Raw genomic sequence first — 15752 nt, 5'->3', positions numbered from 1 at the left:
CAATGTTTTCCAGTGAGGACTTATTCCAGCATACTTGTAAAAGTTTGTGGAAAATAAAATTAAGAGATAAGTTTATTTTGCTGCAAAATATTTGAAGTCCATGTGGAAGCTTTTCATAATTTGCATTTCATGAGCTTTTTGATGACTCTTCACCAATTTTTTAAAAATTTATTTGAAAAGCAAAGAGAGAGAGAGAGATTGACAGCTGGTGAACTATTTGCTGGTTCACTTCACGATGTTCACAATGGCCAGGCCTGGGCCGGATTGAAGCTTGGGGCCTGGAATTCAATCCAGGTCCTCCAAATGAATGGCAGGAGCCCATATGCTTGAGCCATCACAGTTGCCTCTGAGTGAACATTAGCCAGAAACTGGAGTTAGGAGCTAGAGTTGGTGTCAACCCAAGTACTCTAGTGTGAGATGTGGATATTTTAACTGGCATCTGAAACACTATTCTGAATGTCTGCCCCATGTCAACTTAACTTTTAAGTTCTTTTCCCATGAACTTTTTGGAATTACCCTTAGGTAGCATGAAATTCACAGGTTGACAGATTTTGACAGCTGCATATAATCATGTAATTCACACCGCCATTGACATATAAAACATTCCCATCACTTCAGAGCATTCCTCATGCCACTCCCCAGAGCAACCACTGTTATGATTTGTGTCATCAGAGATGAACATCATCTGCATTAGACTGATTGTAATACAGTATGTGCTATTTTATACCTGGTGTTTGCTTAGCATGTTTTGATGTTTTGGGAATTCAGCCAAGTCTTTTTCTGAACCCAGACTATGTCTTGATCTGTGCTTCTAGGACACGTTCGACAGGGAGAGACATAAAGACTTGGGTCCTCGGGAGCGAGATTATCAACTGGACTATGAATTAAACACAACCCGTGTTCAGGTTCAAGACGAGTAAGAGGAATGCAAGTTATCTTTCCCAAAAAGTGTTGTTGTCAGTTCATTTGCTTTACATGTCAAATGTAGAGATTTGGGAATGAAGTGTGTGTGTGCGCACTGTGAGTCAGAATCTTTGGTTTGGGGACAGAATTTTCTATACTGTATTGTGATCCTTGGTCCCTTAGCTCCATTTCTGCAGCAACTTTCCTAATCCTGTCATCAGTGCATATTTACAAACAGGATGGTCAGATGCAAATCTGACCATTGGGAGAAAATGGTTTTTTTCCTTATAGATAGTTGAGGTTCTGAACTTGAACTGTGGTTATGCAACAAGGTGGAGGAATCCACCATGGGGGGAGGGTTTGGGGAGGGGTGGGGAGAATCCCAGTACCTATGAAACTGTGTCACATAATACAATGTAATTAATGAATGTATTAAAAAAAAAGATAGTTGAGGTTTCTTTTCTTTTTTAAAAAGGTTCATCTATTGGGCCTAGCACGATAGTCCAGTGGCATCCACTGGGATCCCATATGGGCACTGGTTTGTATTCTAGCTGCTCTACTTCCGTTACAGCAGTAGAAGACGTCCCAAAGCCTGGGGACTCTGTACCCATGTGGGGGACCTGGAAGAAGCTCCTGGCTTCTGGCTTCAGATTGGCTCAGCTTTGGCTGTTGTGGCCACTTTTGGGGAGTGAATCAGCGGACAGAAGATCTTTTTCTCTGTATCTCCTTCTCTCTGTATGTCTACCTTTCCAATAAAAATTTTAAAAAATCTTTTTTTAAAAAGAGATTTATGTATTTGTTTGGAAGGCAGACTGAAAGAGAGAGAGAGAGAGAGAGAGAGAGAGAGAGAGAGAGAGAGAGGGAGAGAGAGAGGGAGAGAGAGAGAGATTGAGAGATTTTCCTAATGAGATGAAGAAAGAGTGAGCCAGGGCAGCCAGGTTAGGGAATCACTGCAAATAAAATTGCGGGCTTTGGGTTTGGAGTTGAGGAAGTCAGACAAATGTATGAGACTCCATCAGTGAGGTGCTTCTCCTGCCATAGCATTGCTCCACTACCGACGTGAATGAGACAGCAAAGAAGTCCACTCTAGGTAGTGAAGGCTTGTGTCAGAGTAGCGTGTGACATTCTGGCTTGTTCTCTGATGCAGTTTCCTTCTTTTTCCTGTAATGGAAAATATCTTTTGATTTAGTTTTGACTAATTATACAAGTGCCATGAAGGTTCTTCTCTAAATGCATCAAATAAATAAAAATGTGAGGTTGAAGATTGTCCATCTCATCTTTATGAACATTTTGGTATTTTTTTGTATGTACTTGCTCCTACACACACACACACACACACACACACACACACACACACACATTCATTTTTCTTTTCTCTTTTTTTAAGGCTTTTTTTTTCCATTGGAAAATCAGGTTTACAGAAAAGGAGACAGATAGAAAGATCTGTCTGCTGATTCACTCCCTAAGTTCCGCAATGGCCGGAGCTGAGATGAGCTGATCTGAAGCCAGGAGCCTCTTCCGGGTCTCCCACATGGGTGTAGAGTCCTGAGGCTTTCAGCTGTTCTTTAGTTTTTTTGCAGGACAGAAGCAGGGAGCTGGATGAGAAGTGGGGCCATTGGGACATGAATGGGCAACCATATGGGATCCTGGCGCATGCAAGATGAGGACTTCAGCCACTCAGCTACTGTGACGGGCCCCATTCATTTTTCTAATCAGCTGTGTAGTCAATGGAGAGTTGTTTAGCTGCCACAGTCAAAATTTACAACTGTACTGTGCAGAGAAGCACATTTCTCTGAGTTTTTATAGTTCTTTTCAACTCATATCGGTTGTTTTTGGACTTGAGGGAGTAACATCCTTAAAAGTGCCACTTCACTGCCCCATGACCCCTTTTGGATTATTCTAGTTGCTTCATGTAAATGCTAAGTCTATCCCAAGTGGGAATTTGCCCGAGGAGCTGTTTTAGCTCTCCTGTAGGGTCTCCAATTCCCTCATCCTTCCTTAGATGGGCAGCTGCTGGTGGGATGCTTGTGTCCTGCCATGGTGCTGAAGGGGAGGGGTTTAGAGCTTGTCCTGCTCTCTGGTTCTTGCTGGTTTTGGCTCCACCTGGGCTCTAGTGTCTTCTGGTGTTGGATCCTGAGCTGTGCCTCATCTGGGGAGGTTTCCTGGGGGCAGTCACTGCAGGTGATGGGGAACCCTATCTACTTGCCTTCAAGATGCTGCTGATTCCTGATGTCTTGGATCACTTGCTGGAGAGAGAAATAACCCCTGTCCTATCTTGTTATAGTCAGCACTGTTATTCAGGAAAGACCACCAGGGACCAAGAAACTATGAAAACAGGCATGTTCTTATCTTTGAAAATAAATTCAAGCAGAAAATTTGCATGAACAGTTCTGGGAACATACGCATACCCTCTTGCATGCCTTCTGCCCTATTGGATTTTTCAGTTATGTGTATACTCTGTCTAGCCATACTCCTCTCACTCCCAGAAGCATTTGAAAGTTGCGTACATGACAGGGATTGCAGCTTCTCCTGGATTCTCAAGTTTTGTTTTAGCCTACCTATAGTTCTTATTCTATTTCTAAAATGTATGGCTTCACAAGTGGCAGGAGTCTGCTCCTCATATTCTATGGCAGTCAGCTCTCTGTTCCTCTGCCTGCATGTCTCTTAGGTCCAGAATACTACCTGCTGTGGAGTGAATGAATGGCCCTCCAGAGGATGTACTCCATGCCTACCCTTATGGAGACTGGTTAGGTTCTGACTCAGTTCCACAGGTACAAATTTCAATAATAGCAAGGACAGGGGTAGGACTCCCTAGCTGGATGAAACGCCAGACAAGGAACGGCTGGTAGATTCGGTGCCTCTGGACAGGAGCTCATTTTTCCTCATTCTTGTATCTAACCTATTAGAACATCCAGCTAAATCTACCTCTAATGCATCCCTCACACTTGTCCCTTTTCGTTTTATTCCATTACCCCCTACCAAAAGGGGGTTCTGAAATGTCTTGACCTGGTCGCCTTCCAACCAGCTTTCTTGCTTCTATTCTTGCTCAACTACAATCCATTTTCCACTTAGAAAACATGTTTGTTTTTACTGTATAAAGTCGCCTCCCAGTTTAAAAGCTATTTATATTCTGTTATAATTAGAGAAAAACTTCTGTGTTCCTGGTCAGGGCTCTTACAGTGTCCTGCCTGGGCTAGCATGGACTCTGCGTTCTGTGTAGCTCCCCCGACTCCATCACTGTCTCGTTCCTGACCATGAAGCCTTTGCCTGTGTTCTTCCACTGGCCTGAGAGAACTTTCCAATCTGCCCCTGGCTCACTCTTTGTGTGGCTGGCTCTTCATGCTCTTTTAGTTTTCAGCCTAATGATAACTTTCCCAGAGTCTCTCTGTGGCCACCATACATCCCTGTCCCCTTTAATTCTCTTTCACAGCAGTAGAATTTGCTCAAAATGGCATTGGCCACCATTGGGAACTTTGAAAACTGAACTTGCTTTTGCAACTTTATGATGTCACCCCAATTAGACGGGAAGCTCCAAAGAATTTGCTGTATGAATTTTGTAGGAGGGGGCTTCAAGAGCCTCATGGAAAGTGGAGAATATGTGTTATGAAAAAAAAACTCATGTATAGATTTCAAATTTTTGCGTCAAAATAAGCTTGTCTTTTTACTCCATTCCCATGAACGCCTGGAAGGAAGCATGCTCTGTCCCTGTGTTGTTGTTGTTGCTGTATCACCAGCACCGAGCATCACGTGTGGCCCCCATGAATTCTTAATGATCTGCTTAGTGAATGAATAAGCTTTTAACAAAACACTTAAATAAAGGGCTAGCCTGATTAAAAAGCACAGTTCTTGGCATATGAATGTGCTTCACTTTCCTCTCTGCATGGCATCCAGGCGTGTGAAATTGGCACATGTGTTTGCTTCTCATGTGCTCACACATTTATGTCATGTATTGGGAAAAAAGTTAAACTTCCTCCTTATTCCTGTTGGCCCCTTCCTTCCTTTCTCAGTCTGTTTTCTTTCCTTTTTCGTATTCCATGGTGTTTTCCTTCTTAAAAGTCATATTGTGTTCACATTTGAATTAAATCCAGCTCGGTTGCTTTCAACCTCCAGTAGTCATATTGTGATACTGTTGCTACTTCGGTTTTCCTTTAGCCTTTAGTCATTTGATTTTATTCCTTCATCCATGCATTTACTTTTTATTAAAAAAAAAAGTCTACCATGTGACAGGCACTGTCTGAACTGCTTGGGGCAGAAACAAATCAAATAAAACCCTCCCCCTTTACCCCAGATACAGAAAAAAAGTAATAATGTGGAAACAATAGTTTTACCCACTTTTCTGCAGCCCTTGACCTTTTGTGCCCTAATCAACTATGTAAAGATTGCCAAAAATAAAGAAAAAAAATTAAACCCTTGTGAATGCAATGAGATGCATGTGGATGAAGCTGAGGGCGAAGGGGCACAGCTTTGCTTCAGACAGGTGCGTGAGAGCACTCGCTGGGTGGTGTTTAGTGGTGGAGGAGGAAGGCTGGGTGGAATTCACAGTGTCTGTTGGTTGGGAATCTACAGATTGACAGAGATATTGTTAGCCCATGACTTCTCAATCTGCCTCCGTCTGTAGGTGAAGATGCCTGTGTTTTACCTTCTACTGTTTTTTCACCTAAAGAGAAGAAGAGGAGGGGTGGTGGTGTGTTGCCTCCCGGCCTCAGGACAGCAGTGATGAGGAAAACTGGATTTGCTAGGCAGGCAAGCTCAGAGAAGTCAGGAAGCGTTTAGTGACCCCCGATGCTTAGGGGCTGTTGGTTTTCGTCCATGCCATCCTTTCCATGTCCATTTGTTCTGAAGTTTAGATAGACCCAAAGAAAGAGTATGGTTGAGTACAATTTATGTGCAGTGAGGAACATCCTTGAAACAAACAATGGCCAACCTATGTAGAAAAAAAGGGAATTTTGCTCAGAAAATTGAGGACTGCAGAGGCAGGCAACATGAAATGCTTGGTAGTCAAGGGTGGAGAACTTTCTCTACAGGTGGGTGACTAATTTTTCTTCTTCTTCTTTTTTTAATGTTTAGGAAACCTGTGAGAAGAAGTCAAAAGCAGCTCTACAGTACAATGAATGAGAATAGGTACTGGTATATTGTAAAAAAAAAAGGGGTTTCTGGACAAAGGCAGGCTAGGAATCTGGTGTAATAGCACACTGAGATTAGGAGGACAAGAAAGAGGAATATAGTACACTTCTTTGTTCTCTTACATTCTAACACTAATAATTATTTCATAGTCTTTTAGGGGGTAGTAGCTCTATAACATGTGCTTGACATTGAGCAAAGGATGAAAGCATGGTTTGGTATACAACTCCACCATAACATTTGCAATACAATTTGAATGTCGGGGCCTTCAATCTGATCTTATTTATCTTTAGTTTCTGTCACATGCCAAAAATTCTCGAAAGAACCAATTCAGAAGGACTGCCAATTTTGAAAAAATTCTGCCTTCAGTTACGGATTTCTCTTACAGTCGGACTGAAACAGAAAGGAATCTTGAAGAAAGCAAGAACAGATCGGCCATATCCCTTTTGGCTGCAGAGGAGGAAATAAATCAGCTAAAAAAGCAGTAAGGAAAAAATTTGGCAGGGTTTTTGCAGCCTGCTGATTAATTGTTGAACTTAGATTTTTTTTTTTGGTGCTTTATTACAATTTGAAAGAGTCTGCTCACAGAGAAGAAGAGACAGTATTCTCAATTACTGTTTCATGTATTTTTCTTACAGCAGCAATGGTGTCTAGGTACTATAGAAAGTACAACATTGTATAAAGAAATCTAAAAACTCTCTTAATGCTGGTGTCAGTTGCTTTTACCATTCAACAGTCTTCTCAGTAGAACATATTTTAAAAAATGAGAGTACTACAAAAAGTTCTTAGGAAATGGAATTAAAAGATAAACAGTGCATCTGGCACGAAATATTTTTGAAACTTGTGTAGTTTTTTTTAATACAGTTTTTCCATGAATTTTCCAAGCTTCACTCAGATTCAATAAAGTACATAAGTGTACAACTAGGGGCTTTTAAAAAAAATGTAGCTTTCCTATTTTCAGTAAGAAAATTGTCCTGTAGACTTAGTTTTAAATAAACTCATTGTATTTTATTACTTGGCTGTTTATCAAACATGGAATATTTACTTAGATACTAATTTTCAACATTGAGAATAACTTTGGGATAATTTGGGGGAAAATCTTAAATTTTAATTTATTCCCTAAAGTTAAATTGCTAGAAGGAAGAAGTAAACAATGATCCTTTTAAACACTCCTTGATAGTAATTTTATTCCCCCACCCCCCAAAAACCAAATGGTAAGCATATTTTACACATATTATGTATACACTACTCCAGTTCTGATTTTTTTCAGGAATACTCAGGCACCTTGGTTTAGTTTCTTTCTATTTGGTTCATTGATTATTTCATTTACTAATTTATTAGGCACCTTGGTTTTATTCTGGCCCAATTCTGATGTAGTTTTTAACTGTGCTGTGAATTTTTAGTTACTTTATATCCTTCCTAATTCTACCTCCTTCCTTTCCAGTTTATTTAGATCACTGTTATTTTCATCACAGCACGTTCTCTTCTATTGGCTTTGATTTCTGCCTACACAGTGGACATGCTTCTTTGTAACTGGAGGAGGCTGCCACTCTCATTTGCAGAGTTTGTTTGTTTCTGCGCTATAGCATTTTCATAGTCCACACTTCCAGCTAGTCTTGTGGATGTGGTTCCATTTCCATCATCATTTCCTCCATATTCTATTTACTGAGAGGATTGAAGTGTTGGTGAGGCTGGGAGATGATGTCTTAGGCTAGCTTCTAGACTAGGATCTGAAGGGCATAAGTTTTTGGAATTGTGTGTAGTTAGTATCAGGACAGTGAGGAACAACTATAGGACCCGAAGGCTATTCTGCTTTCACTAGAGAATCATCCTGAGTATCCTTTCCAATGCAGGCTGCAGATGTGGAGTGGCACCCTGGCCCTGGTACTTCTCCTCCATGCTAATGTGTTCATGTTTGTGTTTCCGTCACATGTAGTAATAGCATAGCAAATAGCCTTCCAACTGTGAAGTCTTACAGTGATTGTTACTGTTGCTTCTTTCTTACCCCCCTTCCTCTCCTTTCCATCCTCCTCCTCCTCCACCACCTCTTCTTCTCTCTATGACATCTCTCTCCTGCCCCCTCCTCCCCTCTCTGTCTTTCTGCTCTTCAGGCTTAAATCTCTTCAAGCCCAGGAGGATGCCCGCCATAGGAGCGCAGAGCCCAGGCGCTCTGAACAGCGGAAATCTGAACCACGGGCCTCCAGGCGGAGCCCAGAAGAGCAGGACACAGATGTGATTTCTGATTATGAGAAACAGCTCCGAACCCTGAAGGATGAGATAGCTGTGCTGTCTGCTGAGAAAGCCAATCTCCAAGGAAGGTCTGACAAATTCTTACAGATCATCTCATTTAAGCATTCCCTCTACCCCGCCTTTTTTCCCCCAACTTAACGGCAAAAGTCTGGACTGGGAAGGAAAAGACACAGGAAAATAGCACCCCAAACCCCAACAACATGGGGAGTTTGAGTCATAAGGGGATTGTTTTTCTTCACCTGGACTCTCCCAGGGAGAGAGAAGGCACCTCCTGGGTTGCCAGTACTTGGGCACCTATTAATTGTGGGCTGAGAAATAGAAGGGAGGTTCTTTCATTTGAAACAGGCTTATGGGAGTCTGCAAAGCAAGTGGTGCCCATGTGGAAAGAATGTTCCATAGCAGGAAGCTCCTTTCCTTCGAGGCCATGGAGTTCCCTCTCCGCCTGTTTTATGGCAGGCTATTTCCCTTGTCTAGTGTGCTTGGTTTGGCCTTTCTGTGAGGGGCCTCTGCACTGTGGGCATTGGCAAACAGCGTTAATGAAAGTTTGCCCAAACCAACCTGCTCTTGACTGCCTCTATAGCACAGCACTGCTCTGCTTTGCATTGGCCTTTGATTCCATAGTTTCTCTGCTAAAATTTCCCTTTTGGGGGTGGGGTTGAGGGTGGAGGGGAACTTTTCCTTTGAACCAGCTAGTCTGATAACTTGCACTTGGTGTAATACAAGTAGATTTTGCATATTTGGTAGCAGTATACTTTTTAGTGAAAGAGTGCAGCTTTTATCAAGTGGTTCTGTATGCATTAGTTGTCCCGGCCCTTTCTCCCCAAACCCCAAAACAGGACAATAGTTATGTTTGTAAAAGCTAAGGCACAAGGAGGGGGATGTTTGCAGGGATCCTACTGGTGTGATGTGGTGGAGCTGGATGAGAACATCTAACTGCTTTGCCTTGTTCGGTCTGTGTCTATTCCATTTTACACCAACTACAAAGCCCAAGGGATGTGCTTGTGTGCAGTGTTGGTCAATGAGCTCAGGGTAAGCAATACTAAACGCTGGTTTCTGCTATACATCTGGATCTTGCTAGCTGAGTTACCCCAGGATGAGCCCATGAGCCTCTCTGACCTTGACTCCTCGTCTGTGAAGTGAGCAGTCTCCCAGAGCTGTTAAAAGGCTTACTGGAAGTTCTGCATGAGTGCAAGTACTTTATAAATCCTAAGTGACCCCGCAGCCACGGAGTTATTCTTGTTTGCAGTTGGAATTCAGGGTTCTTTGCTATTTTTGCGGGGAGGAGAACCCGAATCCAGAGACCACAGGGAGGTAGGGAGCGGGTTTCTGGCTGATTTTTGCTCACCGACAGATCGGACAGGAGCCGGTCTCCTAGCCCAGACGCTCGCAGCCGCAGCCAGAGCCGCAGCCAGAGCCACAGCCAGAGCCGCAGCCAGAGTCGCAGCCAGAGTCGCAGCCAGAGTCGCAGCCGGTCTGCCAGTCCCTCCACCGCAGTCGCCAAAATCAGGAGCCCGTCGCCGAACCGAGCCAAGCTGTCCAGCGTGGCGCGCAAAGCTGCCCTCCTTTCTCGCTTCAGCGATGCCTATTCCCAGGCCCGCCTGGACGCGCAAGGCTTGCTGCGGCGCTGCATCGACAAAGCGGATATGGTGCAGCGAATCATCTACATCGCCACCGTGGTACGTGTGCACCTGCAGCCCGGCTGGTCCCTGGAGCTTCAGACCCACTGCGGGGCAATGGAGGGGACAACTGTGTGGTGGGAGATCCGGAGGTCTCCAAAGGAAGGGGGCAGCACAGATCCCCCGACTTTGCTTTGCTTCCCTTCTTTCCTTCTATCCCAAATACTTGGCGATGACTCATTCTTCACAGTCAACAACACTGCACTCGTTCACGCGTTGCTTACATCGACCAGACATTTGTTGAAGAAGGACCTGTAAACCGATGGCCGTCTCCAGTGGGTGTCCATGAAGTTGAAATTGCTTTGTACCTTTTGTCCTATATGGGCACATTCGTGTGTGTGCGCGCACACACACATACACACACGCACACACAGAGAGAGACGTTTTTGTTTGTTTTGCTAGGAATGATCACTTGGTTTCTTTCAAGTCTTGGGGGAAAGAAAATCATGATGTGGTTGGGTTAACTCTTCCGTTTAAGAGTGATCACTAAGACCATCAACCTAACCTAAGAATCCAGGAGATGTTGTTTAGCCCACCAGTGAAGACTCCTGAATTTGATTCCCACTCTAGTTCCTGCAATCATGTCGGAGGCAGCACTGACAGCTCAGCTGGTTGGCTCCCTGACACCTCCGTTGAGCCTTGGGCTGAGTTCCCAGCTCCTGGCTTTGGCAGCTGTAGGCATTTGTTAGTAAACCAGCAGGTGAGAGCTCACTTTCATTCTCTAATATAAATTGAAAAAAAAAAAAAAACAATTTTTTTTGGAAGTACTCAAATATAATCCAGATTTACAAAGCAAATGCATTTGTAAGTACCATGTTGCAATACTTGGAGTGCAATCAAAGCGTTACTGGGGACAGTAGAAATGTCAAAACTACTGACCTGTGTTCATTCATCTCCTTCAGGGGTCATCAGCAAACCACCTATGAGCCATACCAGACCTTGACCTGAATTTCTGGTTGAAAAAACTCTCTGAAGGCTAAGAACTGACAATGGTTTTTGCACTTTCAGAAAGTTAAAAAAAAAAAAAAAGGAAAGAAAGGAGTATATGACACACTGAGTGTGGCCTGCCAGGTCTAAAATATTTGTAACTTGGGTCTTTAAAAAAAAAAAGATTTATTTATCTTTATTGGGAAGTCAAATATACAGAGAGGAGAAGAGACAGAGAGGAAGAACTTTCATCTGCTGATTCACTCCCCAAATGATCACAACGGCCGGAGCTGAGCTCATCTGAAGCCAGGAACCAGGAGCTTCTTCTGGGTCTCCGACATGGGTACAGGGTCCCAAGGCTTTGGGCTGTCCTCTACTGCTTTCCAAGGGTACAAGCAAGAAGCTGGATGGGAAGCGGGGCTGCTGGGATTAGAACCGGCGCCCATATGGGATCCTGGCACTTCAAGATGAAGACTTTAGCTGCTAGGCTACTGTGCCGGGACCCCACTTGGGTCTTTAGGCAAAGCAGCTCACCATTTCTAGGTCCTTATTCTATTTCATTGAGTATTGATTGAACTGGTTAGAACCCTGAAATCAGAGCTCTGCTCTTTCAGGCACAGTTGAGTTTTCCTAATGCCTGTTGCATAAAAGGGATGTAATGAAAGTTTCTGGAGTTAATATATGCCAGAAAGCATACCTGACTTGTTATGTATTTATAAAATACAAATGTGTTCCTCTTATGAAATAAGAAGCCTTCCAAGCAGAGGATTTATTTTCTTGGATCTCTACCCTGTCCCACCACTTGCACACAGAAATACCAGAGCAGTGGTGAGTTATCTTGAAATCAGTGAGTGTGAATTGTCATAGCCAGCGGTCTCTCCTTATTTGTGAAGGTGCTGTTCCAGTGAGCACCTGAAATCACTGAACCCTATGCATATGATGTGTTTTCATGTATACACATATATACCAACAATGAGGCTTAATTTATAAAAGAGATTATAATTTATAAAAGAGACACATCAAGAGATTAACAACAATAGCATTAGAAAGCAATAGAAAGTTCTTTATATGTGATCTCTCACTGTTTTAAAATCATAATTTATCATTGCACTATAGTAGTATTGTTGAGCCACAATTGACTATAGGTAACTGAACCCGTGGGGAAGGGAGCACTACTGGATGTGTTTATGTATTTTTCAAAATGTATTTTCTCCTAGAATAAAATACTTTTGATCAAGTTCATTCAGTTGTCAAGAGACCAATATGTTGTTGAATTTTTTATTCTTTCTGATTCCTTGCATTGGACCTCTTTCCCCACCTCCTGCCACCAAACAAATGTGCTGTGTTTTTACACGCAGGAGGCATTCCATGTAGCTAAAATGGCCTTCAGACATTTCAAGATCCGTGTGCGGAAATCACTGACCCCATCCTATGCAGCATCGAATGACTTTGAGAATGTCGTCTCAGACTACATCATTTGTCATCTTGATCTCTATGACTCCCAAAGCAGTGTTAACGTGAGTGTGGGATCTCTTGGGAGGGCTTTCTCCCACTGCTCGTGTCTCCTCTGGGTGTTGAGAACTCAGGAACTGTTCTATGTGATGGGAGGCAAGAAAGGAGAAGCAACTGATTCCCTAGCGGTGCTGGTCATTGTCGGCTCTTTCTTGGACATTATAACAGGAAAAAAAAATGTTCTGAGCTTCGGAGTTCTATTCTATAGTTAAACTGGGAGACAGAATGCCATGGTGCTTCAGAGCAAGGGCTTTGAGAAAATGTGCACCACATCCTGACCCTGCCACATGCCTGCTGTGTGACTTTACACATTTGCTTAATTTATCTGTGCCTTTGTTTGCTAACTTTTAAATGGGAACAGCTGTGGTCATTACCCGGTGGAATTGTTGAGAGAAAGGAGGTGGGTCATTTGCTTAGGGCAATACTTGTCACATTCTTGGTAATTTTTATGGGCTATGAACACATCAGAGTTCTGTTTTGGAACACCATATACACTTAACCAGAATAGCAAAGTAAGAAAGTGATACACAAGGTCCCAGATGGTTTTGTTGCGTGGATGTTCTGGAGGGGTGTCCCTAGGCTCCAGTGTAGGTGCTCTGGTGTTTTCCTCCTTTCCTATTGAGTGGCAACATCCTTCTCCTTTGAGCATGTTGGGCTTGGGTTCACTCATGTGCCTTCTCCCCATCAATCAGAACATCCCTGGGGTGCTGGAGTCTCTTGTCAACAGTTGGTAACAAGACAATGCTATACCTTGTTTTTCAGGATGTGATCCGAGCCATGAATGTCAACCCCAAGATTTCGTTCCCTCCTGAGGTAGACTTCTGCCTCCTCAGCGACTTCATCCAGGAGATATGCTGCATCGCTTTTGCCATGCAATCCTTAGAACCACCTCTGGATATTGCATTTGGGGCAGATGGAGAGATTTTTAATGATTGCAAGTAAGAAATACTGGAGAAGACACTAAGGGATGCCTTATTAGTGCACAGTCTTGTCTCCATTCTCTGGGCATTGCTTATGGAAGGGAGCTCTGAGTGGGGAGAGCAATAGATGTCATGTGCTTGCTAGGCCCTGCAGTGTGCTTCCCTCCATTACATGGCAGAGCCCTCTCCTAGTGCCATTTGCCATTGAGCACATCGTCTTTGGGAAGAACTAATGAGTACCCCCAAACTGCTCGAAACCTTTTTTATATAAAGAAATGTCATATGTAAATACAAATGTGTATCACATTAAATTGATTTTTTTAAGATAGAGAAGCTTTATTTGTGAAAGTGACTAGGTGAGTGTGGAAAGAAAAGGCATCTCCCAGAAGAGGGCAGGAAAAGAGGGTACTTCTTGAAAGAGGGAGAGACACTGAAGGTTTTCAGAAGGATCTTGGGGTGTTATGCATTCCTAATACTCAGGAAGTATTAGTCTGGGTCTCTGTTCGGGTCATAGAATTATGGGCTGGAGGCTGCCTAGCATCCCTGCACACTTGATGATAAAGTACAATGATGGGCTTTCTGGGTCAGTGTAATGCATCAAATTTTCTTGTTAATGTTTCTGGTTTCTCCCTGCTAACTGCTGTCAGCATGCATCTACTCATGGAAGAGCTAGATGTTAGGATAATGTATGGATCCTGTTGGTTACCTAACAGAAGATATTAATCCACCTGCCTTTACTGCTTTCTCTTATGGATGACAGACAGTGCCACTCTGAAGCACTCACCTATTTTAGTTTATGTAGCCTGCACATTTACAGACATTGGACTTCTTGCTTATCCAACTGAGTTACCTGAGCCATCACCACTGCCTCCAGGATCTGCATTAGCACAAAAACAAAACTGAGCTGGGAATGAAGCCCAGCTTCTCCAGTGTGGGACATCCGAACTGGTGTCTTCACTGCCAGGCTGAATGCCTGCCTTTTACTTCTTTCTTTCCTCTCTCCTCCCTCCTTCTTTTCCTCCTCCCTCCCTTCCTCCGTTTCACTTTCCCTCTTTCCTTTCTTCCTTTCTTTTTCCTTCCATTCCAGTTCCTTCTTTCTTTCCATTCTTCCCTCCTTTCTTTCTCTTCTTATCTTTCTTACTTTCTGCTTTATGACACTCTTGACTCATTTTAAGTACAACTGAAATCTATTATGGTCTTACTTGTACTCTGACTAAGTCATATTTTGGGCAGCTAAATACTTCTTAGACTCAACTTCAAGATCTTAATGTGTGTCCACACTGCAGTTTGTGTTATTAGCTCCGGCTTATTGTTCCAACCTACTGAGGTGTTGGAGTTTTTTTGGTACTGTTATTTGTTATAATTTTTTCTTTTGCTAACTGCCCCCACCTTTGAGCATATGTTCTACATTTTTAACAAGTTATCGATAAACATCTTGACATCACTGCATTAAGAGGGAGCTCTCATCGTCATTCAGACTCCTATTGACTCATTATTCATCCCTCTTTAGATATGATCATTGAGCCAGTCTCCAATCCACCTGTTTATTATCCACCTGTGTTTCCTTTATTTTGTTCAGAGGGATAGTGTGCGAGATTTGGTAGGAATCTTACAGACTTCCCGTAATTTATGACTCCAGATGTTTCCTGAATTATAGTTCTTGTGATCCTGAAAATAAGAATAAAATGGAGTGATATTCCTTGGTCGCAATGTCCATGCTGGGGCTTAAGTACCGCTGGTTCCTATTCTGAAGGCCCACAGTCATGTTCATCTAGGTCTGGGTGTAATGTAATGATGTCTCCTGTCCCCCCCACCCCATCATGCTATATAATGGCAGTGGCCTACCCTTCCGTTCTTACTGCTTGCTTCTTTGCACCAGGTACCGCCGCAGCTATGACTCCGATTTCACAGCTCCATTGGTTTTGTATCACGTGTGGCCTGCACTCATGGAGAACGACTGTGTCATCATGAAGGGAGAAGCTGTCACCAGGAGAGGGGCTTTTGTACGCTGGCCTTGCATAGTGACAATTCAACCCAAGTGTTTGATTCACAAGTTCGAGAACATTTATAAACCCAGAGATTCTATAAAGGAAATTCATAAAAAGTTGGTTGGATAATAGTTCATACCAAGGAGGGGAAAGAGATGGTCTGAGGAACAATAGTATCTCCCCCTTTGATTCTCCCATGATTCTGCATCATTTGCTGCTCGTGATAACGCCACTGGTGGCTTTGTAGGATACAGGCTTTTGGTAATTCTAAGCATTGAGAAGTGACTTACTATCAGGAAATCATTTGTCAAAATTTTGCTGCCAATTCTCCATTTTGGGAAACCGATTGTGCCATTTTTCTCTCCTTGGAATGATGTATAGGGAGGGGGGAGGCGGGGAGCAAAGAGGGTGGAGAAGATGGAGACAGAGAAGCCAATCAGCTTTGAAAGTTGCTT

The 15752-nt window shown here is 43.2% G+C and overlaps 1 protein-coding gene across 6 annotated transcripts in view; it reads left to right on the top strand.

Annotated features, from left to right (window-relative positions):
• The window catches only part of SPATA18 (spermatogenesis associated 18), a 28268-nt gene that overhangs the window by 8229 nt on the left and 4287 nt on the right, over window positions 1–15752 (top strand). Inside the window, exons 4-11 of one of the 6 annotated variants that reach the window (XR_009246296.1) lie at window positions 816–916; window positions 5971–6024; window positions 6413–6508; window positions 8136–8342; window positions 9626–9950; window positions 12236–12394; window positions 13152–13327; window positions 15189–15413. Coding sequence is in view for 4 of the 6 variants with exons in the window: in XM_058670101.1 (XP_058526084.1) it covers window positions 816–916; window positions 5971–6024; window positions 6413–6508; window positions 8136–8342; window positions 9626–9950; window positions 12236–12394; window positions 13152–13327; window positions 15189–15312 (1242 nt within the window). In the remaining 2 variants the exon portion in view is untranslated. Of the gene's footprint in view, window positions 1–815; window positions 928–5970; window positions 6025–6412; window positions 6509–8135; window positions 8343–9625; window positions 9951–12235; window positions 12395–13151; window positions 13328–15188; window positions 15414–15752 lie in introns of those variants that run through there. The other 5 variants (XR_009246297.1, XM_058670101.1, XM_058670103.1 and 2 more) reach the window with 5 other exon arrangements.

This window comes from Ochotona princeps, chromosome 11 (genome assembly GCF_030435755.1).
Source record: "Ochotona princeps isolate mOchPri1 chromosome 11, mOchPri1.hap1, whole genome shotgun sequence".
In the NCBI taxonomy this organism is placed as follows: domain Eukaryota; kingdom Metazoa; phylum Chordata; class Mammalia; order Lagomorpha; family Ochotonidae; genus Ochotona; species Ochotona princeps.
This window is presented reverse-complemented; position numbering and strand designations above follow the sequence as displayed.